The sequence below is a fragment of the Eschrichtius robustus genome, chromosome 14, assembly GCF_028021215.1.
Source record: "Eschrichtius robustus isolate mEscRob2 chromosome 14, mEscRob2.pri, whole genome shotgun sequence".
Classification (NCBI taxonomy): domain Eukaryota; kingdom Metazoa; phylum Chordata; class Mammalia; order Artiodactyla; family Eschrichtiidae; genus Eschrichtius; species Eschrichtius robustus.
In genome coordinates, this window is record NC_090837.1 from 51,119,256 (window position 1) to 51,143,930 (window position 24,675).

Below are 24,675 nucleotides of genomic sequence, written 5' to 3' on the forward strand. Positions count from 1 at the left end.
TAGACATTAAAACATTATTTTTAATGATCTCTAGATAGAGAAGAGTTTCTTAAGACATAGAAAATGCAAACTATAAAAGACACCTCTTGGGAATTCCCTGGCAGTCCAGTGATTAGAACTCCGAGCTCTCATTGCTTAGGGCCCGGGTTCAATCCCTAGTTGGGGAACTAGGATCCTGCAAACTGTGTGGCGCAGTCAAAAAGAAAAAAATAAAATAATAAAAGACACCTCTTGTTAAGAAGATAAGCTATAAACTGGAAAAGTTACTTGTAGTACATGTAACTGACATGGATTAGAATCTAGACTGTATAAAGATCTTCACAAACTAATAGGAAAAAGACAAAACGACCCCACCCAATAGAATAATGGACTAAACTTCAGTAGGTACATTAGAGAAGAGGAAATGGAATGACCAGTAATGTCAGAGATGGTGGGAAAATGCAGATTAAAACTGCATTAAGGTAACAACTACACACTTACCAGATTGTAAAAAAATAAAATAGTTTGACATCAATAACTGTTGCCAGGGTTATAACGCATCCAGAGCTCTCATTTTTCTTCCTAATTTGTTTCAAACACCTGGGAAAACAAATTTGCCATATTAGTCATATTAAAAATATGTATACCCTATGACCTAATTCCCCTAGGTATGTACTCTAGATCAGGGTTGGTGTGACGACTCATGAATTAAGAAAGGTTTTTAACATCTTTAAATGGTTAAAAAAATAAAAATAATGTTTCATAATTTATAATATGAAAATTACATGAGATTCAAATTTCAGTGTCCGTAAATAAAGTTCTATTGGAATACTGTCACACTTACTTGGTTACATATCACATATGGCTGCTTTTGTGGTACAACACCAGATTTGAGTGGTTGCAGTAGAGATCTTATGTCCCGCAAAGCCTAAAATGTTTACAGTCTGGCCCTTTGCAGAAGAAGCTTGCTGACCCCTGGCACGTTTGTTCCAGAAAATGTGTTCAGGAATATTCATAGCAGTACTGCTTGTAATAACAGAAACCTAGAAATAACCACATGTTTATTAAGGGTAGAAGGGGTAAAGTGTGGTAAGCCTTATAGTGTATAATTATATAAGCCAATTGAATATTAGACAGTAGTGAAAATGAACTGACTGCAACTACACGCAACAAATGGATGGTTCTCAGGAACGTAGTGTTAGAAGAAAAGCAGGTCTCAGATTTTTCCATTTATAAGTAGTTCAGAAACAGAAAATGTAAACAAGGCATTTTTAAGGATAACAGTGAGGTAAAACTATCAGGAAAAGAAAGAATGTTAAGTTCAGAATAGAGGTGGTCTTTGAGGAGCTAGGGAAGAGATGGTATTGGAGAGGGAACTTTAAAGGTGATGTTCTTATTCTTAAACTGAGTGGTGGATACATGTGTATGTTGTGTTGTGATCCTTTATATCTGTGATTTGTTTTATACCTACTTTTGATATTTGATATGTTTTTGTGATTTGGGGCATTAAAAAGTATCTTTTCAAATAGTGTAGTCTGCCTCATAATGTATAATTGTTTATGACTAGTAGAGGGGAACCTCACCAGTGGACCAGAACCTGTTTGATTTTTACCTGTAGGTCTCCTCTGTCCCCTACCCCCCCATCCCCCCAGTGGCCATCCCAGATGTGTGTTAGGAACCCAATTCAAACTGTCATAAACAGAAAAGGGGATTAATAGAAGGATTCCTGGGTGTTCACAAAAGCCAAAGTAGAGTCAGGGACTCCGTCACCTTTGCCTCTCGTCCTGTGTGCCTCTGGGCTCATCCTCTTGGACTGCAGGTCAGCTTTCTCTACATGTTGGGCAGTGTAGCTGACTGCAGTGCTAGATGAGCACAGGCTTCCAGCTCTGTGACTCGGGAAGCCAAGGGGTGAGGTCCTGTGGTTGGCCTGGCCAGGTCATTTGGCTATCCTGTGGCCAGGGGGCTAGGTCTGTTACCAGAAGAAATCCTTGGGGGAGGGTGGGGAGAGCACAAGTCAGAATCATGAGCCGGGAAGCCATCTCGGTTTGTGTCTATTTTATGTTTGTTCTTTAAGTATAAAACAATATGTGGCATTTTGACATAGCTTTGTGGATATCAGGGCTATTTTGAAGTGACCATTAAGACATTTGTTGCCTAAGACAGGCTACTCAGTGGTTGGAGTGGAAAGAGAGGTTAGAAATGTCTGTTGAGTGTATTACTGTAATTAAAAAAAATCACAACAGCATTATGACAAAGGTCTCTCCTGCTACCCCTTTATAGTCACAGCCATTCCATTCTTTTCCCCCTGATAGGGACATTTAAGACATTAAAATGGTTGAGTCGAAATAGACATTACAAACTTGCTTTAAAACGACATATCTATGAGCTATTCTGAATGACTGGGAGGGCACTTATCCCACTGGTAATAGTGTTTAGCTGGGATGGGGGTTTATAGATGGCTTTGTATCTTTTATTTTACTTCTCTGTGTTTGCCAAGTTCTTTGTATTGAGCATATATTACTTTGTAACTAGGAAAAATGTTCACTTTTAAAGGTATTGCTAGAAGCTAAGTCTGTTTATCACCTTGGAAACTGACATTCCACTTAAGATACCAAACACTGAATGCTCTAAATTAAAACATTTCAGCCAGTAAATTTTTATAGGAGTCTGTACTTTGGATACCCCAAATGATAAACTTGTTCCACCAACCTCTAAACTTGGGGTAACACCTGGGAAATAATTAAGAAAAGAGAATATCCAAATTTATATTGAATGTGGGCATCATTTTGTTACATACGCTAATACCTAAAAATTGGTACTTTTTTTTTTTTTTTAAATAATGTGAGTTTTTTTTTAAAATTATTATTTATTTATTTATTTATTTTTGGCTGTGTTGGGTCTTCGTTTCTGTGCGAGGGCTTTCTCTAGTTGTGGCAAGCGGGAGCCACTCTTCATCACGGTGCACGGGCCTCTCACTCTCGCGGCCTCTCTTGTTGCGGAGCACAGGCTCCAGATGCACAGGCTCAGTAGTTGTGGCTCACGGGCCTAGTTGCTCCGCGGCATGTGGGATCTTCCCAGACCAGGGCTCGAACCCGTGTCCCCTGCATCGGCAGGCAGATTCTCAACCACTGCACCACCAGGGAAGCCCAAAATTGGTACATTTTTTAAGCTAGTGAATGAGCCTTTTCAGTGTTGTTTTAATTAATAATCACTGGACAACTCAAAGACAGTGGCAGAAATGTAATAGGCCAGAATAGCTGCTACTTTGTTTTGACAACTTTGGCTTCAGTTATTATCTATTCATAGATTTACTTTTGTTATTGGTATATGGTAGGATCTAAATTTATTTATTTATTTATTTATTTATTTTAAAACGGTGGGTTTTTTTTTTTTGTCCAAAACACTTAAGAAGTTTTATTGAAAACAAAATACAAAAACACCAGATTCTCATTTTAAAGTAAAACAGCATCTTTCACAACTTTCCAAGTACTCCACCATTCTTATCACTATTAAAAAACAAAACCAAGGTTCCAGATCCAAAATAATTAATGAACCCACTGGTGAACATTTTTCTCATGGTTCTAGCTTCCACTCATTTTTTAAATTTTACATTTGCACCTTTTCAAGAATGAGTAGCAGTTTTTATTTAATATCTGTGAGAACCACACTTAACTTTCTTCATATGAAATAGAAAACCACACATACCCTAATCAAACTCAGAGAAAATACACATTTGTTCATTAAAGCTCACCTGCTTTAGATAATTTTTTCTCTTCACACATTAGCATAGTAAGCCAATGTTTGATCCATGCTGCAAAAGCTGTACAAAATGAAAAGACCTGTTAATTCCCTAGGGAAACCTTAAGGCAAAAGCAAAAGCCTTACTCTACAAAAGAAAAACAAAGCAGAGGCATGGGGACTGTGGAGACGGCTCAGATGAGTAAGCACCACAAGGATGAAGAAGACGATTTTTGTACAAACATATGCAGGATAAAGTTTAAAAAGGAGCATTGAACGTCCATGTTTCCTGCAGAAATAATGATCATGTCAGGTAAAATGACTCCTGAAACAAGTTCTGCTTGGATCTTAATTAACAGAATCTTATTAGTTCTCTCCTACATATACCCGTGGTATCAGAGCCTTGTTTCAGAGCTCTTCTTTCCTCCTGTTCACTGTACAGACCTGGATCCCAGGCCTGCCCAACAATCCCTATAGAAGACAGTGTTAGTGTGCTTGGGTCCTTCTTTGGAAAGCTGTCACCTCTCCTTCACCTGAACACTGGGACTTGGGTGCTCTTGTAGCTACTTTATTTATTTATTTATTTATTTATTTTTGACTGTGTTGGGTCTTCGGTTCGTGCGAGGGCCTTCTCTAGTTGCGGCAAGCGGGGGCCGCTCCTCATCGCGGTGCGGGGACCGCTCTTCATCGCGGTGCGCGGGCCTTTCACTATCGCGGCCCCTTCCGTTGCGGAGCACAGGCTCCAGACGCACATGCTCAGTAATTGTGGCTCACGGGCCCAGCTGCTCCGTGGCATGTGGGATCTTCCCAGACCAGGGCTCGAACCCGTGTCCCCTGCATTGGCAGGCAGATTCTCAACCACTGCGCCACCAGGGAAGCCCTAAATTTATTTTTTACCATTTGGAAAGCTGTTTGTTCCTTTATCAGTTTTCTGCTCTGATTTATAGTAGCACCTTTCCAGTTTTCCACACATGTTTAGGTTTGTTTTGGGGTACCTCACGGCTGTAGATACTTCTACTTCATAATAGAGGTTTCATTTGTGTTTTGATTAGAATTAAATTAATTTAGGGAAGAAGTTGCTTGTTTGTTTTTCCTGAACATGGTACATCTATCCATTAGTCAGGTGTTCTTTTATGTCCTTCGACAAAGCTCCACAATTTTCTTCATGTCTTGCACATATTTTGTTAAGTTTATTTCCAGATACCTTAGCGTTTTTATAGCTGCTTTGAATGTGATTTGTTTTCCTTTATATATTCTAATTAGTTATTATCATGAAGAAGCATGATTGATGTTATATGTTCACCTTTGTATTCAGCAACCTTGATGAAATAATGAATTAGCTCTAATGGTTTATTTATTGATTTCTTTTAGAGTTTCTATATAGAAGACATGCTATCTGCAGATAATTTTGTCTCTTTTTAATCCCCTAATTCTTATTCCTTTTCTTGTCTTATTGTTTAGACCTCCAGTACAATATCAGATTGGAGTGAGGATGCATAACTTTTCTTATTTACAATGTTACAGAAATGCATCGGGAATCCCATCATTAAATATGTTTGCTATAAGTTAAAGAATTTCCTTTCTAGTCCTAGTTTTCTGTTGAAGTTCTCTATTGATGAGTAAAGAACTACCTAACTGCCTCAAAACTTAATGGCTTTAAACAATAAACATTTATTATCTCATATTTTCTTTGGGTCAGGAATGCAGGAGTAGCTTAGCAAGGTGGTATTGACTCAGGATCTTACATGATGTTACAGTCAAGATGAAGGCTTGACTGGGTCTGCTTCCAAAATGGTTCACTTCCATGCCTTGCAAGAGAGTACTCTTTGTTGGCAGGAGGTTTCAGTTTCTCAGCACATGGACCTCTATAGGGATGCTTGAGTGTCCTTCTGACATGGTGCTGGCTTTCCCCAGAGTGTGTGATCTGAGAGAGAGCTGGGAAGAACTGTGCTTTATGACTAGTCTTGAAATCACACATCATTACTTCCACCATATTCGATTGGTTAGAAGCAAGTCCCTAAGTCCAGCCCACACTTTAGGAGGGAAATTACACTCCACAAAAATTATTTCATGTATTGATTTTTTTTTAGTCTGTCTGCCCCTACAAAGTTGCACAAGAGCAGGGGCTTCTATCTGTATATCTTTACAGAGATATACAGAGAACCCCACTTTGAGCCTCAAACTTTTGTGTCCTCAGCTGTGGTTAACATCTCTTTGAGGGTATCAGAGGTACCTCATACTCAGCATGTCCAAAGTCAAACTTACATTTCTTCCCATCTTTTCCTCCTTTCCAAAAATTGGTCCTCTTTTACCGGTCCCTGTTTCTGTGACTGGCAACACTCTGCATCCACTTGTATAGGCCAGGATTTCCTCCTCTTTACCCCCACCTGACTCATCCTTAAATCCCATTGAGTTTGTCCCTTAATACCTCTTGAATCTGCCCACTTTTATCCAGCTCCAGCTTTGTCGCAATCACAGTTTTCACCTCTTTTGTCTTTGATCCACTGGCCTTTGAGTGTTGGGCTCCTTCCTGCTATAGAATCCTTGCTACTCACTGCCCCAAATGCTCATTTTCTCTTCAAATCATGTTTTCCTCAGGGAAGCCTTTTTGACAAAGTCAGATCTCTGTTACAGATGTGTACAGTGCTGTGTACCTCCCTCCAAAACAGTAATCACGATTGAAATTTCACGTTTATGTGAGTGTTCGACTAATGCCTGCTTTCCTGGAGCCAACTCTAAACTTCGTAAGGGAAGGAATATTTTGTTCACGTTTGTATTCCTTGCATTTGACACATTCCCTACATTTACTGAGTTTGTGTGTTTTGAATGTATGAAATAATAATAAGTGAATGAATAGGTTTCATTATAGTTCTGAGAAATAGAGCAAATGGAATATAAAATTAGTAAATAAAATAATCTTGCTTCTCTTTACAATGTTAGAGGATAAATATCATTTTTTTAAGTCTTTTTAGTTTTTCTGGCAGAAATTTCAGCTACAAATTAAATGAATAGATCTATTGAAGGGTCTCATATCATACCTCTGCCTGGTCAGTACAGTGCAAAATTAGTGATTCTAGGTGTAGGTGCCTGAGAATTCAGTGTTCTTGGGAGAGGGGAGATAAGCACCTTAACATACTCAGAAGACTGAAGTTTTAGGTCCAAGAGAATGATGCTTCTATTTTCTCCAAAGCTGCTTTTGAGCTGAGACTCTCTTTTTAGGCTTGAAATTTCTGGAGAGCCTTGGCTAGAAGTATATGGAGTAAGAGAAAATAATTATTTAGCCCTAGAAAATACTGATCAACCTTTGGAAAAACTTGGCATATGACACGTAGGATAGAACCAGAAGTTTACTGATATAATTGATCACTGTACTTTGACATTAATTCAGATTGTGTACCTTCTAAAATAATTAAGGAGTTAAATGCATTTCACATGGAAGGTTTTAATCTATTGTGGTTGAGACAGAAACTCTGAGCTTTTAATAATTTCCAAGATAAATTCTGGTATGTATCACTTGAAGAAATACACAACAGTTTTTCTCCTAAAATTGGAATTATTTCTTTGAAGGATCCTCACCTCCCCTGTATTTATCTGTGTACAGTAAAATTCACCCTTTTAGGTGTAGTCGTACCAGTTTGGACAAAATGACTGCCGCCACCACAAGCAAGAGATGGAATGTTTTCATTATCACAAGTTCCTTCACGGCCGTTTGAGAGCAGTCCTCTACTTTTCCACAGCCCCTGGCAACCACTGATCTGATTTGTCTCATATAAATGGAATCATACAGTATACAGTATGCAGCCTTTTGTGACTGACCACTTTCACTTAGCATAAAGCTTTTGAGATTCATCAGTATTATTGCATATATATCAAGAGTTCTTTTTGATTGCTGGATTTCTGGGTAGTAGTATTTTACTGTTTGGTGTACCACAATTTGTTTATCCATTAACCAGGTGATGGACATTTGGATTGTTTACAGATTTTGATGATTATGATTAAGCTGCTATAAAGATTTGTGTACAAGCCTTTGTGTAGACGTACGTTTTCCTTTCTCTTAAGTAAATAGCTAGGAATGGAATTGCAGATTCTTGTGGGAAGAAACTGCCAAACTGTTTTCCAGAGAGACTGTACCATTGTGCATTCCACAGGCAATGTATTAGAGGTCCAGTTGCATCAGTTCCTTAATAGCACTTGGTAGTTTTCTTTTTTCCTTTCACTGTTTATGTTGGTGCATAGTGGTGTTTCATTGTGGTCTTAACTTGCAGTTCCCTAATAGCTAATGATGTTGAACATCTTTTCTTGTGCTCTTTTGCCACCTGTATCACTGTTTTGGTAAAGCAACAGTTCAAACCTTTTGCCCATTGTATTGGATCAGGATTTTTAAAAATTGTATTTGGAGAGTTCTTTATATGGTCTGGATACAAGTAATTATCAGATACGTAATTTGTAAATATTTTCTCCCAATATGTGACTTGTTTTTTATTTTTTTAACTGTCTTTTGAAGAGCAGATTTTAATTATAAAGTCCAACTTATCAATCTTTTTAAATGATTTGTGCATTTTATTGTTACCATCTAAGGAATCTCTGCATAACTCAAGGTCTCAAAGATGTTTGCCTCTCCTTTATCCTCCTTTCTCTCTACACCTCCTGCTTTCTCTGTACCGCTCTCCCAAATACACACACACCCACTGCATTTCATCTTCACTTTTAGAATCTAATTTTGCTGCCTTGGAAAAATTAAATAGGAATGAGTACAGAGTTATAAAGATTTACATTTAAGTGTTCTGGGCTGTAAGCATTGAAAAAAATAACAATCAGCAGATTTTAGAGAACACAAAACTACATTTGAATCCCAGCTATTGCTCTGGCAGTTCGACTGCTTGCTTTGCCAGTGACCAAAAGAGGTAGCCTTTCATGTGAAGTGGCTTGAAATATATACATATATAATCTGTATCTCGCTTCCCTGGAGAGAACTGTTGCTCCGTGACACTGTGCATTATAATGCTTTTGCTCTTCCCCTCACCCTAGTCACCACAGATGTCAGTTGTTGCTCACTGCATGTGACAGATACTAAGTAAGTATGATTTTGAGGCAAGAATATGACAGTAGCATCCCTGTTCTCACTGTGCAGTCAGGGAGTGTTGGTTTGATGAAAGGAGGCCAATAGGCAAGAGATCAAAGTCCCCAGGGAGATGAACAGAAATAATACTTTACATTTATAAGTATTACTTGGTATTTTGGGGTGCTTTTCAGGTTGCTGTTTAGCCACCTTGTGAAGTAGGAAAGAACTGTTGTATCTTTTTCATAAATAAACTCTCTGGCCTGCCCTGGATTGTTTAGGTAGAGACATCTCTACTGTCCACCATGGAACATGCCACATAAAACTGCCCTTGTAAGAAGCTGCTATGCTGCCCATCAGCCCAGCCCTTCAGAGCATCTGCTCATTGTCTTTCACCTGTGCCCAGTGTGTGTTTCCTCCATCCACTCCCCTGAATGCACTTGGCTCATCTGTCTCCTGATCAGCAGTGACACAGACCTTTGAGCCTTGATGTCAGCGGCTCGGTGGGATGACTCCTTACCTCTCTGAGGTCCCTCGGACTGCTCCAGAGCTCCCCCAGATGAGTGCCGTATGTGCCAGAAGTGTTTCTGGTCTAGCTATCCCAAAGGACAGTTCCTCCAGTCATTTTCTCATGATATTTTAACAGATTGGGGGTGGGGGGGGTGGATAGAAACTAAACATCAGGGAAGTCTGTAAAATTACTGTCAGAGCCAGGACTAGGGCTCAGATCTTTCGATACCCTTTTCTTTTCTGTTATACTTTCCATGAGTCTTGTTTCTGAACGGCTGGTGACTAGCATTTTTAGAATGGGATTCAGTGGGACAGAGGGATAAGAATCATTCCAATTAAACTGCTCTAGAAAAGTACTAGGAGAACTCATATAAATCCTTGGACCCTGGGAACTGAATGTGAGTGGTTAAAATGGACTGGGAATTACTGGTTTCTTAAACTCCTGTGGCAGTTAATGGCTTAGCTTTTGCTTTAGTGTTTAATACGGCAATTGAATAGAAGGCAGTTAAGCCCCATGTGTTTGATGGATATAAGATAGTAGCTCACTGTTTTAATTTGAATTTTCCTCATTGTAATGAATCGAGCACCTTTTCACTTGTTTATTGGCTATTCAGGTTTCCTTTCTGCAAAGTGCTTGTTTATGTCCTTTACCCATTTTTCTATTGGATTGTGTATATTGATTTGTAGGAGTTATTTGCATGTTCTTGTTACTATTTTTATATATTTTACATGTATTCTTTCAAGTCTGATTTTAAAACTTATTCTTCGTAGTAAAATTTCATATTCATATTGAATTAATCCATTGGTTCTTTTTTAGGTTCTGAATTTTTAAGTTAATCTTTTTTCTTTTTCTTTCTATAGGTTATGAACGTGATTTCTGATGAAACTGGATTGGAATAATTTTCATGATCTTTGTATATTTATATATATATATATATTTTAAAATTTTGCATTTGACTTAAAGTGCCATGAGAAAATTTGCATATTGCAAGGTGGTCCTAGCCACCTCCTTGATTTGGGTACTCTTGGATATGTTCCTGCTGCTTTACTTCAGTGAATGCAACAAATGTGATGAAAAAAAAGAGAGAGGACTTCCTGCTGGGGATGGTGAGTGACATTTTATAATAGTGGACCTGTTTTGATATATATGTCACTTGTTTGTACTAACTAATTTGGAAACTATAAAATTTTAACATTTTTAGATTAATAGTAATCCCTGGCTTCCTATATATGATGATCATAGTTCCATCAGTTCTCCAGTGGGTTCTTCTAACAGTTAAAAGTATTAAAGTATCCTGTATAGAATTGCTAAAGTCAATTTGTTTGTTCAATGTTAAATGTAGTTAATTTTCTGGAAGTTATATTACCAAATACTGTAGGGAATCTCATAGCTGGAACTACCAAAATTGTACAGGAGATTAGTCTAGTGTCATAATGCTGAGTGGAGCGTTAAAATTGCATTATCAAGTATGAGAGAGTTCTCCAGCCTTCCCATCTCAGTCCTAAGGGAAGAAGTCATTTTAGGTAGATGTGGTCTGGTGAGTTTGTTTTGTTAATGCTGTAGATAGCTCCAGTTAGCACTTTTAGGGAGAAGTTATGAAAAGATCAGGCTATAAAATCTGGGCTGCAGTGAGAACACTGCAGTATCTGATATGGAAAAGGAAGGAAACACAAATATGAAGCATCTAGTTTGGAAGTACTGACATTTTTGACAGAGGACACCTGAAAAATTCAGTTTTAGACTCTGTGTTTAAACTAAAAAACAAATGCTGCCTTTTATTTATTTTTTTAACAAAATGAAAATGACTTTGCATTGTGAATCAGTAATTCAGCAATTCTGCGCTCTGAACTCTCTGTGATTAGTTATAGAATATCTGGCTAAACAGTAATTCTATTTTTAGGAATTATATGTAAATGATTACTGCTTTATTTGAATATATAGCCACATTTAAATATCTTGCACTTTTATAATGAAAGCACCTGCCTGGTCCCTTAAAATTTATAATCTAAAATTATTTATTTGTACTGGTAAGTGTGCCTACTTATTGTAATTTTTACAGATGGGATTGTGTAACCAGTTCTGTTTATTTCATGGGAAATCTGCCTCAAATTAGGCTCAGTTGCTAACACTGGACTTTAGTAATACCTAGGCTAACCCCTGACTTTTTAATTTTCACCTTCCCCATAATTTTTTGCTTATTAATTTGTTGACTTTCCTGGTTTCCTTTATGGCCCTGCTGTTTAGTAAGTTTGTTGGGTGACAAGACACTACCTCCTTAACTGTTGTTAGAGCTGTAACTCTGTCAACATTTAAATCAAATCAAAGGTATTGCCATTCACCAGTAAGAAACTAGCATAATTCTTTTCCCAAATGGAACAGATTAACTTTCCCCTTACTCCACCTTAATTCATTGCCATTTATAGAGGGAGCTCATGGTGTTCTGTCTTAAATGCAAAGGCATGAGAAGTAAGACAGACTGGGACTGCTGTAGTAGGTGAAGACACACTTAATGAGTGTTTTTTAAACTCTGATATGTGCTGGGCAGTGTGGTACGTGCTAGTGACATACACTTCAACAATACAAAAAAGTTCCTCCCTTTGGAGAATCCCAATCCAACAGGAGGGAAAGAATATGGTAAAGTAGTGATATGCTAGATAGCCTACTAGAGATGTGCATGAGAGCAGGAGGAAGGAACACCGTGGGGCATCTGAGAAGGTGCAGCAAGGAAGTGTAATGCTCAAGCTGTAGTATCAGGGTGAACAGGTGTTTGTTAGGTTTGATGGGTGAGGGGAATACCTTCCAAGCAAAGGAGAGAAGCATGTGCAAGATAAGCAAGTGAGAGACAGAGTTGATGGATAGGAGAATGTGAGGAAAGAGCACGGGATGAAGCTGGGAGGTTAGCAGAGGCCACATCACAGGAGGCCTTTTATGACATGCTAAGGGTTTTGGACTGAATCCTGTAGGTGAGGCATGACATTGAAGGATTTTTTTGGCTGCGTCAGGTCTTAGTTGCGGCACGCGGGATCTTTTGTTGCGGCACACGGGCTCTTTGTTGCGGCGCACGGGCTTCTCTCTAGTTGTGGTGCGCAGGCTCCAAGGCGCGTGGGCTCTGTAGTTTGTGGCATGCAGGCTCTCTAGTTGAGGCCCGCGAGCTCAGTAGTTGTGGCTTGCGGGCTTAGTTGCCTTGCAGCATGTGGGATCTTAGTTCCCTGACCAGGGATGGAACCTTTGTCGCCTGCATTGTAAGGCAGATTGTTTACCACTGGACCACCAGGGAAGTCCCACTGAAGGATTTTAAACAAGGGAATAAGTAACCTGATGGGATCCAGACTTTCAGAAGGAAGCTTGGTGGTCACGTGGCTGATGTATTGGCTTGGTGTTTAAAAGACGAGTTCCTTCGGTTTTTAAATAAAAATAAAAGACACATTTTTCATTTTCACCAAGAACTTTATTGAACAACATATTCACAGTTTTGTACCACTACCTTCTGCCATTTTTCAGGCAACTTCATAATTCCATCTTCCTAAAACTTTTTATCTTTCTGAGCAAAGAAGTGTTTCAGGTGCCTTTTACAGTCTTCCAGGGGATTGAAATTTTTTCCATTAAGAGACTTTTGTAAAGACCGAAATAAATGGAAATCTGAAGGTGCAATGTCTGGTGAATATGGCGGATTAATCAGAACTTCCCAGCCAAGCTGTAACAGTTTTTGCCTGGTCATCAAAGAAACGTGTGGTTTTGCGTTAATCCTGATGGAAGATTATGCATTTTCTTTTGACTAATTCTGGACCCTTTCGTCGAGTGCTGCTTTCAGTTGGTCTAATTGGGAGCAGTACTTGTTGGAATTAATCATTTGGTTTCTGGAAGGGGCTCATAATAGAGGACTCCCTTCCAATCCCACCATATACACAACATCACCTTCTTTGGATGAAGACCAGCCTTCGGTGTGATTGGTGGTGGTTCATTCACTTGCCCCACGATCTCTTCCATTCCACATTATTGTACAGTATCCACTTTTCATCGTCTGTCACAATTTGTTTTAAAAACGGAACGTTTCGTTACGTTTCAGCAGAGAATCTCATGCAGAAATCCGGTCAAGAAGGTTTTTTTCCGCTTAATTTACATGGAACCCGAACATCAAAGCGATTTACATAACCAAGCTGGTGCAAATGATTTCAGCGCTTGATTTGGGTACTTTGAGTATGTTGGCTGTCTCCCGTGTGATATAACATTGATTGTTCTCAGTTAATGTCTCGATTTGATCCCTGTCAACTTCAACTGGTCTCCCCGACCTTGGAGCATCGTCCAGCACGAAACTTCCAGACCACTTTTGACACGTTCGATCAGTCACAGCACCCTCTCCATACACTGCACAAATATTTTTTTGTGTTTCAGTTGCATTTTTACCTTTCTTGTAATAATAAAGCATAACATGCCGAAAATGTTGCTTTTTTTCTTCCGTCCTCAGTATTAAAATGGCTACACAAAAATTCACCAATTTTTTTTTTTTTTAATGCATGCTGATATGACAGCTGTCACAGTACAATCTAACAAAAATGTTTCAAATGAAGTTAAAGACAACTAAGCGCTACCAGAGCCATCGTATGGGAAAAACCAAACAAACTTTTTGGCCCACCCAATACTAGCAGGGAATGAGACAGCAGAGACTGGTTGTGAGGCCGCTGGGAAGGTTTGGAGAAGTTCTTGGGGCCTACACTAAAATGACACTGGAGATGGGAGGAAGTAAAATATATGAGAAGTTTGTAAATAGTGGCATTTACATAGCATGGGGAGTCACTGAATGTAGGTAATAACGGAAAGTGAAAAGTCGAAGATGATTCTCAGGTCTTCCTCTTTGGATGAATTGATACGACGTGGGGCCCCCAGAGGCGGAGTGGCTTTGGTGAGAAGGCAGAAGGATGAGTTGTGTTTGGAGCATTTCATGTGGAGGTGTTGGGAGGGATGTTCGGCAGCAGAGGGTGGCTGGGGTAGAGCACGGGGGCGGCAGTGTGGGCCCCAGCAGTGTGTGGATGTTGGAAGAGACAGGCCAGTGTTGGAGAGGATCATGGAGGGTCAGCAAAGGGAAATAAGGCTTCTGGAAGTCAGAGTAGGAGGAGAAGACAGAGGGAGTCGGGTATGGAAATCCAGGAGTGATGTTTGTTCAGAGATTTTACCTGAGATGAAGAAGTGGTTCTGATGTGTTTCCCAACAGGGGGTTTCTTGTGACCCTAGCAAGTGCCATTTCAGTGCCAGTGGATTTGATATTACTGATGTGTAGCTTATCCTTTTAGGAAGCTTCCACACAAAGAGATAGATAGTACAGTAGTTTAAAAGAAAGGAATGGAGCCAAAGTTGGTTTTCTATGTATGTATGTATTTTTTATGTATGTTGAGAGAGACGTTTAAAATATAAAGGAATGAAGTAATACTTGAAAGAGCCAATTCTCAGCAGATGAGACAGTGTGGTATCAACCAGAAGAAAAAGATTATCCTTGAAGAGGATTCTAAGGTTAATACAGTTTTGGAAAACCACTAGTAGCATGAGCATCAAAGAAAAGGAGTAGCTTTCATACAAAGTACAGAAGTACGAAGTAAAGGAGAAATGGTCTGAAAGTAACAATGTAGAGCTATGAGAGAGCATCGTTACCTCCTGGGAGACGGAGAATGAAAGTTGTTGAGGGTTGTGAGGTTAGTGGGCTCTGGGGAAGAGCCGGATTTAAGTCTGGTAGATGGGGCCCCTGTTGAGACAAGACGATGTATTGATAGAAGCTTTATAATGGCCTGGGGGCATCAGGGTGTTGAGTGGGACAGACTGAGAAGGACGTGAGCAGCGGAAGGATGAGAGAAGCACTGAGCAGTAAGCCAAGACGTGAGTTAATAGCTGAAGGGAGAGACTTGGAGAGGCCCTCGGTTCCAGATGGGGCCCTAGAGCATCCACTTTTTCAAACTGTGTTCCATGTAGCCTTAAGGGATTGAAGGCAAAGAGCGAGGAAATGATTTAGGGAAGGGGGACAATGGATGCTAAGCAAGAACAGTTTGAAAAATCTGCTCTGACGTGAAGTTTCAGTGCAGTGGGTGCTGAGAGGTCTCAAGTAGCATCCGAGGCCTAAGGTTGTTAAGGCTCTCAACATAAGGCTGCTGAGGAATTGTGGTGCCACTGAACAGATCTTTCTCTAAAATTGTTGGGAGAGGGTTGATAGGTGATGGCACCAAGGATGTGGACCTTCTTAGTGGAATTAGCAAGTACAGTCAGTGACCTAGAGGAATGTAGGTCTCTTTTGATAGAACACATAAGGTCTCCAGGATATTCGTTTTCTATGGCATTTGAAAAACCAAATCAAAACAAAAAAGCAAAAAAAACAATGAGCAGATACAACACTCCAGAGCAATTGTCTCAGTATTGTAAGGACCTCATTTCTGAACTTCTTTGAACTGCTTTACAGTGCCAATTTGGTAAAATTTACCAAATTCTGTTCTTTATACTATTGTGTGCAAAAAGGTGTCCTATTTTTAAGCAAAATGGATTCATTATCCTTATGATAATGCTCATAAGATTATCGTTGATATATCTAGTTTTCTAGGATTCTTACATTTACTTGTTACTTGCCTGCGTCAGGTAACAACAGGCCAGTCTTTGGTGTTTCAGAGGGTTGGTTTTGTTTTGTTTTGTTTTATTTTATTTTCCTGAGCAGTTGTCTCTCATAGTTTTATACTTGTATTTTATACCCCAGACTGAGAATGGCAAAATTCTTCTGTTGCTAGAGAATTAGATTAGATATTCCCTTTGAAAAAACAGGGTTAGTGTGGGTTATGTCTTGGGAATATTTTTGCAACTCTTCTGCTTTTTAGAATTAACTCATTCATTCAATTTAGGGATTTGGATGTTGCATAGACTATTCACTATTTTTACAGATGCAATTTCAAGTAGGAATTAATCCTTTGTGCCAGCACTGTACTTGATTTTCAGATTATTAAAATGTTGATTATCCAAGTTTTCATGTGCTTCTGCTAGAATTATTTCAGTTGTCAAACAGTAGGAAAAGTTTGAGAACATATTTTATAGAAGAAACTTCTGATGATTAAAAACTTAAAAATATTGTTAGTAAAGGCTTTCAGAAACTCTTTATTACAGACTTTTAGTGTGCTTAGAGTTTTATTTGAACACATTACAAATGAATTGAATATAAAATTGGAATGAAGGTTGAAACTGACAGGTGTTGAGGTAGCAGAGAGTTATCAATGAATTTAGTTACATGCAATAATATTTTGACGTTAAAAAAATGAGGTAATTTGCTTTGTTTCTAGAATACATATTATATACACTAAGAAAGCAAAAACATTTCAGTTGTCATTGTAAGCCACATCCCAATTTCAGAGATGTTAAAATATGGGAAAAAATATTTTGGAATAAGTGAAATATAGTGCATAAAAATAGTAAAGATAGTTGTATAATAAGATAAGAAAATTGTTTGGGAGAAATGATTTTAGCCTTTTATCTTCCCCATCTTCCCCAAATGGGTATCATGTAACTTTATACCTCCTTATTCCACTTCCATGAGAAAAATACAAATTAGAAATTTGTAAGATTTATTAAAACACATTCATAGGTATGTCATGTGGTTTGTATATGTGAATCTTACTTGGCAGCATTCAGAGTGAACCTATAGTTTTTTCGAAAATTAAATTTTCTAAAACATGAAACTTCTCTACATTGTCATGTAAATGAAGTTTAACGAAAGTGTATAATAAAATGTTTGTTCTCACGTAATACTTTGGAATAACACTTTAGTCACCCCCTTGTCAAAGCTGATTTGATTTTTAGAAATGATCTGCCTATAAAATGTTATGGCAACGAAAGTTTGTTTTTCAGTTTGGGAAATGATCATATCCAAACCCATTTCATTTGCTTTCAAACAAGTTTCACTGAACTCTTTTTTAATTTACATGAAAGACTGGTAAGTAGAATACAAGGGAAGTTAATGCTTACTATCTTCTTTGTTAGTTGCTTTTTAATACTGCAAGTGCATTAGTAGTAAAAATATTCACTAGCTAGTTGCATTTTATCCTGGCATCTTTGCCAAAGAAAATTAGTTTACTGGTTGGTGTAATTCTTCAGGATATTATAATTTCTAAATTAGAGTATTGTGGTGGATTCTGTAAGTCATGCAGTAGTCATATAACTTTTGATTAATGGTCATTTTAAATGCGGCTCTGAGAATGCATGTGTATCAGTAGGTTAAAGTATATAATGTGGGTATTATACCAGATATTTAGATTATTAGTAAGTACCAGGTGACCAAATTTGTAAAATATTGCAGCCAGGAGGATTTTATATGTTGAACAGTTTTGCGCAATTCTTTAAGACCTCAAGGCTAGAGTTTTACTTCACTGTGATGGGGCAGGATTTTAACTTTCTGGTCATACAGTCTTTTAGGCTGTAAGCAATCAAGTTTATACTTACTGGTTCTTAAAGTAATAATTTCTTGAGTGCTCCTTCATGCTCCCCCCAGTCCTCATGGAAAATTTCCAAACATAAACAAAAGTAGAGAAAAATAGAAAATTGATCTCCCATATACCCATCATCTGGCTTCAACAGTTATCAACTCAAAGCTAGTCTTGTGGCGTAGATACATGGATACCTCTTTCTTTTTGTCCTCCCCACCCCCCGTTTTCGGTTGTTGTTGAAGAAGAAGAAATGGGTTTTTTTGTTTTCTCCAGTTTCCCACAGGCAGGATTTGCATCCCTTTAATGTTTTTTTTTATCATTTCCTCTGTCCCCTATATTTCCTGTGAATTGGTAAGTAAATCCAGAGGCTTGATCAGATTCAGGATCTACCCCACCCTGCCCCCAGCAAAAATATGTTATAGATGGTGTTCTGTATAACTTAATACTCAATTAAAAAACTGAGTAGTGTGAAAATGTTTCCATTATAACTTTTCTTTAAAGCATCATCTTATGCTAAAATAGGGCAAGGTAACTGAAGGATATTTATAATCAGGGCCACTAGATGTCTCCCACCTGCTCTTCAGGTTATCTGTGCCATGCAGATAAAATAACTGTTACCTCTAGAACTCCGCTGCTTTATATTGACCCGTGAATGTCCCAACCCCCAAATCTGTTAATTACTCTTTATTTTCAGAGACAGGTAAGTAAGAATTGACTCTGAGAGTTTTATAATTTATGATATTTAAAGTTTTAAAAGCTTATATGGGCATTATACTTCTGTACTTACAGTTTTTATTACACTTGGCATTGGAAATTTTTGTCACTGAAAATTTTTAATTCTTATATTTAAAGAGCTTACTTGACAAAAATTAGGCGGGATTTGTTTTTAAAAATTGTGTTATAAGAGTTTCCTATAATTTAAGTTATTTCCTAATATTTTAACTTTCTTCCTGGAATCACAGTTCATTCTGAGAATGGGGAAAGTTATTATCCACCATTTTTTTCCTTGATAGTCCTCTAGAATAGATTTTATATTCTAGACAGAGTTTTTGAGGACACAGTGAATAATATTCTGCAGCTCTGGTATTGGTAGGTTCCTTTGTACCCCATCTGAACAGTCATCCTATAGGTCAGCTTTACCAACTAGAGCTGTTCTTGGGCAGATGAAGCTTGGCTGAAATGAGCTGGTTTGTCTACTGCCTTGATATCTTCATTTTTGTCCAGAGACTTTCGGGGATGCCTAAAAAACAAACTGTAGGAGAATAAAACTTTCAGCTTTAAAAATAAACAAGTAATGTACAAAACAGATATTTTCATCCCATTCTTATCCTCACCTCATTTTCTACCCATCCCTCTTAGATGGGAAGTTTAACAATTTTTTTTCAAATTTAATATATTCTAGAACATATTTTTCTTGGAACACTTTTCAACATCTCAAAAGCATATAGCAAGGAACAAGATTTGGGAATTGCTGATCAGGAATATTATTCTTTTTACTGATATAGCCGGTCCTCCATATCCATGGGTTATATAGAGGCCTGACCGTACCACAACTTTTTATATAAGGGACTTGTGCGTCTGTGGATTTTGGTATCCGCAGGGCGGGGTGAGGGGGGTGTCTTGGAACCAGTCCCCCATGGATACTGAGGGACAACTATATATTACGAGATAACATTACTTCTGATTAGAATTATATTTCTTTTTTTTTCATTAATAAGGTTATTTACTAGATATATTTCAAATATGTAATCTACATATATGGAATACATAGTTTTAACACATTCCACTTAGCATTTTTAAAAATGAAGCATTTTTCTAGCCCACAAAGGAAATGTTAATACCTTTCAAAAGGTAGGAAGTTTAAGCCACATGAGGGTAGAGAACATGTAATGTGTTGTCTGCACTGATCCTCAGTGCCTGGCACAGTGGCTGCTATGATGTAGGTGCTCATTAAATATTTATTGTTGGAAGGCTGTATTTTCTCACTTAAGTGCAATAAAGGAAAAAAGTTTACAATGAATGTTTGAACAAATAAAAAGCTCAAAGCATAAAAGAAATTCAAAATAAAAGAAATTCTCAAGAATTATATTTCTTGATGCTCCACCTTGCATAATGCTTATTATAATGTCTACTATTGTCAGTTCTAGGATTTCATTTTGACTTATTTTGAATAACACTTTTACTCACATATTAATTTAGCATGTAGTTATAAAATGCCTATATAACACTGCTAAACTCCACAGAAGGTACGTGAATGAACAAAAAACTCCAGCTAAAAAAGAGATCATAATCTAGTTAGGGGAGGGTGTCGTAGGCAGGTTTAGCGATCATAATAAGAGAGAACTATTGATTAGAGACATAGAGCCCTGGACAAAATGATGTAGTAGTCAAGAGTAGTAAATGATCACTCTAGAGAGATGCAGAAAAGCTGCAGGAGAGAAGCTGTTTTAGCTGGGCCTTGAAGGACAAGTGTGAGTTTGGTATTGCTAGAGGTAGAGGTAGGAAGGAGGTGCCAAGGGAGGGGGCCAGTGTGAGGAAAGGCACCAACGCAAGAAGACATGAGGCACATGGAGGAAAGTAGTGGGTGCTGTTTAACTGGAGGATGAGGATCCGGGGGGTGGGAGGTGGAGAGCCCAGCAGGTGGTGGGTTTGGGAAGTTAGATTAAATTTCCTATTAAAGAGATTGGCCTCTAGGAGACCATGAGAATAACACAATGAAGGCTATGCTTTAGGGAGATTAATGTGGTAAGGATATCCGAGATGGGAGTGCCAAGGCCATGAAGTGGTTCAGGTGAGTGGTGCAAAGTGAGGAGGTCTTGAGTCAGGACGAGGCGTGGAAGCGGAGGACAAGGCAGCCCCTAGGTCGTGTCACAGACTGGGAGAGGATGGTCTCAGAAATGGCTCTGGTTGTTGAGGGCATAGTTTAAACTCAAATGTTATTAAACAGAAACATGAATCAATTGTTATACAATTAATGTTAGTTAAGTTTCCTCCTTATTCTTAGTTCTAGAGCCAGTACAAAAGCCTCATGAAGGTCCTGGAGAAATGGGGAAACCAGTCATCATTCCTAAAGAGGATCAAGAAAAGATGAAAGAGATGTTTAAAATCAATCAGTTCAATTTAATGGCAAGTGAGATGATTGCACTCAACAGATCTTTACCAGATGTTAGGTTAGAAGGGTAAGTACCTAGTGTGGTCCTAATTGTATTTAATATGAATGAAAAGTATGTTATGAATTCCCAATAAATTGCACTTTAGTGTTGACTGTTCTTAAAGTGATCGTTACATCACTAAGTTACTACTTACCCCCCCCCCCCCACTTAAATAGTTAAATGCTGATAAAATAATACCTCAAGTTCTAGTGATCATTGGGACTATATATTTTAGGCTTTGGAAGATAATTGTTTATCTTGATAGATTAGTAGGGATTTTAAACTTCATTATTAACAAAACATTTATATAATTAATTTTTTTTATTTGAATTTTATTTTATTTTTTTATACAGCAGGTTCTTATTAGTTATCTGTTTTATATATATATTAGTGTATATATGTCAGTCCCAATCTCCCAGTTCATCCCACCCACCCACCCCCGCCACTTTCCCCCCTTGGTGTATATAATTAATTTTTTACAAGATTCTTTTAAGTTGTGTGTAACTTAAAATGGTGAAGTATACAGTCATAAGCATACAGATTACTGAATTTTTACATATGTATGTACCTGTCTAACCATCATCCAAATCAAGTTATAGAACATTTCCATCACCCCTGAAAGTTCTCTTGTGTTCCTTTCCAGTCAATACTCCAACCACCAGGGGCAGCCATTGTTTTGATCTCTAAACATAGATTAGCTTTGTCCTTCTTTGAACTGTTTATAAATGGACCCATACTGTTTATATTCTTTGGTGTCTCTGAGATCCATATTGTTGCATATATCAGAAACTTATTCTTGTCCATTGCAGTGTTGTGGTTTGTTATGTGAATATACCATAGTTTATTTACATGTTGATAGATATTTGTGTTGTTTCCACTTTTTGACCATTGTGAATAAAGGCTATGGTGACATTTCTGTGCACATTTTAGGAAGACTTAAGCTCTCATTTCTATTTGGTATACGTATTGGGGAAAGGAATAGGGTATACACTTAAGCAGCTTTAGCACGGGCTGCCAAACATTTTTCCAAGATGGTTGTACCAACTTACACTCCTACCAGCAATAGAAGGCCCAGTTGTGCCATACGAAGAAGGTAATACAAGGTATCTGGACTAGAGGACAACAGGCCCAGTTAAAAGCAAGGGAACTGTACAGAGAAAGGTAGATCAAGTGAACATATACATTCTAGCTGTTGAGACCCCCTAGCCACCTTGCCCTCTATGGCTCCCATTAATGCCAGCAGCCAGGCTTTATCCCTCCAGGCAGGAGATTGGAGGATCTTTTTCAGCAGAATTGGACTAGCCCTAGAGAAAAGCAAAACAACTGCAAACACTGACATCAGAGATTCTCCAACTTAATAGCATAGCCTGGTCACTCCAGTGGAGGATACTCATAGTCACTAAGCCTCACTTAAATATTCAGAGCTTATATTCAGTTTTTTGGCCTTCCATTTTTAGTAATAGATGGCCAAGGAATACTAGACATCACAGGAAACCCTCAAACATGTAAAGTATAATTCAAAACTTTAAGCAACTTGGAGGAAGCAAAGACTGACTATTCAGGGGGAAGAAAACTTAAAAAGAAATAATTAGTAATCCCAATGAAATAAGAAAACATATTACAACCATAAAACAAGAATAGGATACCATTCAAAAAATAGACTGAGAGAACCAAAAAGAGCTTTTGGGAATTAAAACAAAACAAAACTCAGTAGCAGGTTGGGAGGAAATCTTCCATACAAATAGATCAAAGAGATGGACAATAGTAAAAGCATATGAAATTGAATTGACTATCAATGAGGACCAATATTTGATTAATAGGAGTCTCAAAGAGAACAACAAAAAAAGTGAGGAGAGGGGTAGGCAGGTGGGAAGGAGAAAATTTATCCACCAGATTTTCCAGAACTGGACTGTACAGGTTTTGGATTGAAAGACCATTAAGTTTTCAGGACAACAGATGAAAACAGACTGCACCCCCAAGGCATTGTGACTTTCAGAACACTGGCAATCGTTCCCTGAAAAAGACCTCTTATAAGTTTCTCTTGAGAAGAAAGCAGATCACAATCAAAGGATTATTTATCAGAATATCTTCAAACTTCTCAGCAGCAACTCTGGAAACAAAGGAGCAAAATTCTAAAGGAAAATAACTGCCAACCTAGAATTCTGTGTGCATCCAAATTAACAATAAAGTGCACAGGTTAAATAAGGACATTTTGGGAATGCAAGGTCTCAAAACATTGAACTGCCGCCACATATCTTTTCTTGGGAAGTTACTGGCTTGTGCTCCACCAAAAGAGGACTTAAATCAAGGAAAAGGTTGACACAGGATGTGGAAGACAGGAGATCTGATGTGCGAGAGATGGTGGGAATCTCTGGAAGATGGTGTAAGGACAGCCACGGGTGAGAGTTGTGCAGGCAGAGAGGCAGCCAGCCCGGGTGGGAGCAGCTCAGAAAATGCTCACCAGGAGAGACGTCAAGGAGACGTTGTTGAAGTCGTACCTGAGAAGGCTGAATGTCTTGGAGAGATTTAGACAATTGATGGAGAATTTGGGATTGAATTAGTAATAAGTACATAGAAAACCATTGCAAGAAAAAAAATTAAACAATCATTAAATCCAGGGAAAATTTTGTAAAGTTGTTCAGAGAAGGCAAAGGTAATCATAGTTTATTACATGGCACAGCTATGAACAAGTCATAATAAGGTAGCCATTGAATATTGTGCATGTAAAAATTAAACTGAGGGGATATAGAGTATTCATCCAGCAAATTGGTTCAGTGGACATCAGTCAAGAGAAGCTTCGTTGTAAACTTAGATTTTCACAAACTGTGTACTTTCCTGAGTAACTTAAGAATTATTGAAGAAAGCTAGACTCCTCAAGGAAGTCTCAGTTAAATTCAGTGATGTGTGCATTAAAAAGAACCTTAAATATTATTGTTTATAGTAGAGTTGTTTCTGCGCTTTTAATAATTCCCCTAAATACATCACCACTCTCAACACATTTTATTGTTTATTTTTAAAAATCTTTTACATGGTTCTTGAAGATACTTTTATTAATGAGTAGCTTATAAGTATATTAAATATATTATAAACACTAGTTTTTGCACAGTGAACAACTTCATGATATAAAGATGAGTGTTTAAACGGTGTGATATGTATGCTTGTGCACCAAATTTGGGGCTTGATGAGGACTTCTCAGACTTGAAAAAACCCTGCTTTGTGCTGGATTGCTAGTCCAGCTGCTAATACGCAGCCCTTCTGGCCAACCATTGGGTCTCTGTGGGACAGGGCTGCTTCATGAGGTGGCACAAAGTCACTACTACCGCTGAATAGCCATTTTTTTGCCTTCTTGTTCCATTTCTGTGCTTTTATCCTTTTTTTAAAAAAAAAAAAGTTTTGAAAAACTTTTTATTATGGAAATTTTCAAATATATACAAAAATAGAGATAATAGTATGAACCCTAATGTATTCATCACCTTGCTTCAACAGTTCCTAAAAGTTCTCTTTTATACCCTCTAAGATGTCCTGCAACAATCTCCTTCTCCTGGTATTTACACTTCTGTGTGGTCTCTTCTTATGTTGTGCTACGGTTGGTCTGTATGACCAGCAGAACACCGTACAAGTGATGGAGTGTCATTTTCAGGATTGGGTTATAAAATACACTATGGTTTCCAATTTGGTCTTTTATTCTCACTTGGATCGTTGACTCTGGGGTAAGCCAGCTGACATGACAGGAATGGCCCTGTGGAGAAGCCCACATGGTTTGTGGATTTTGGGGATCAACCAGGTGCGTGAGAT

General features: G+C 38.1%; 1 protein-coding gene across 4 annotated transcripts in view; it reads left to right on the forward strand.

Moving 5' to 3' along the window:
- The window catches only part of GALNT1 (polypeptide N-acetylgalactosaminyltransferase 1), a 127,927-nt gene that overhangs the window by 48,641 nt on the left and 54,611 nt on the right, over window positions 1-24,675 (forward strand). For all 4 annotated transcript variants that reach the window (XM_068563679.1, XM_068563676.1, XM_068563678.1 and 1 more), the window contains 2 exons: window positions 10,148-10,393; window positions 20,733-20,907. In XM_068563679.1, the coding sequence (XP_068419780.1) occupies window positions 10,255-10,393; window positions 20,733-20,907 (314 nt within the window). In that variant the 5' untranslated portion in view covers window positions 10,148-10,254. The remainder of the gene's footprint in view (window positions 1-10,147; window positions 10,394-20,732; window positions 20,908-24,675) is intronic.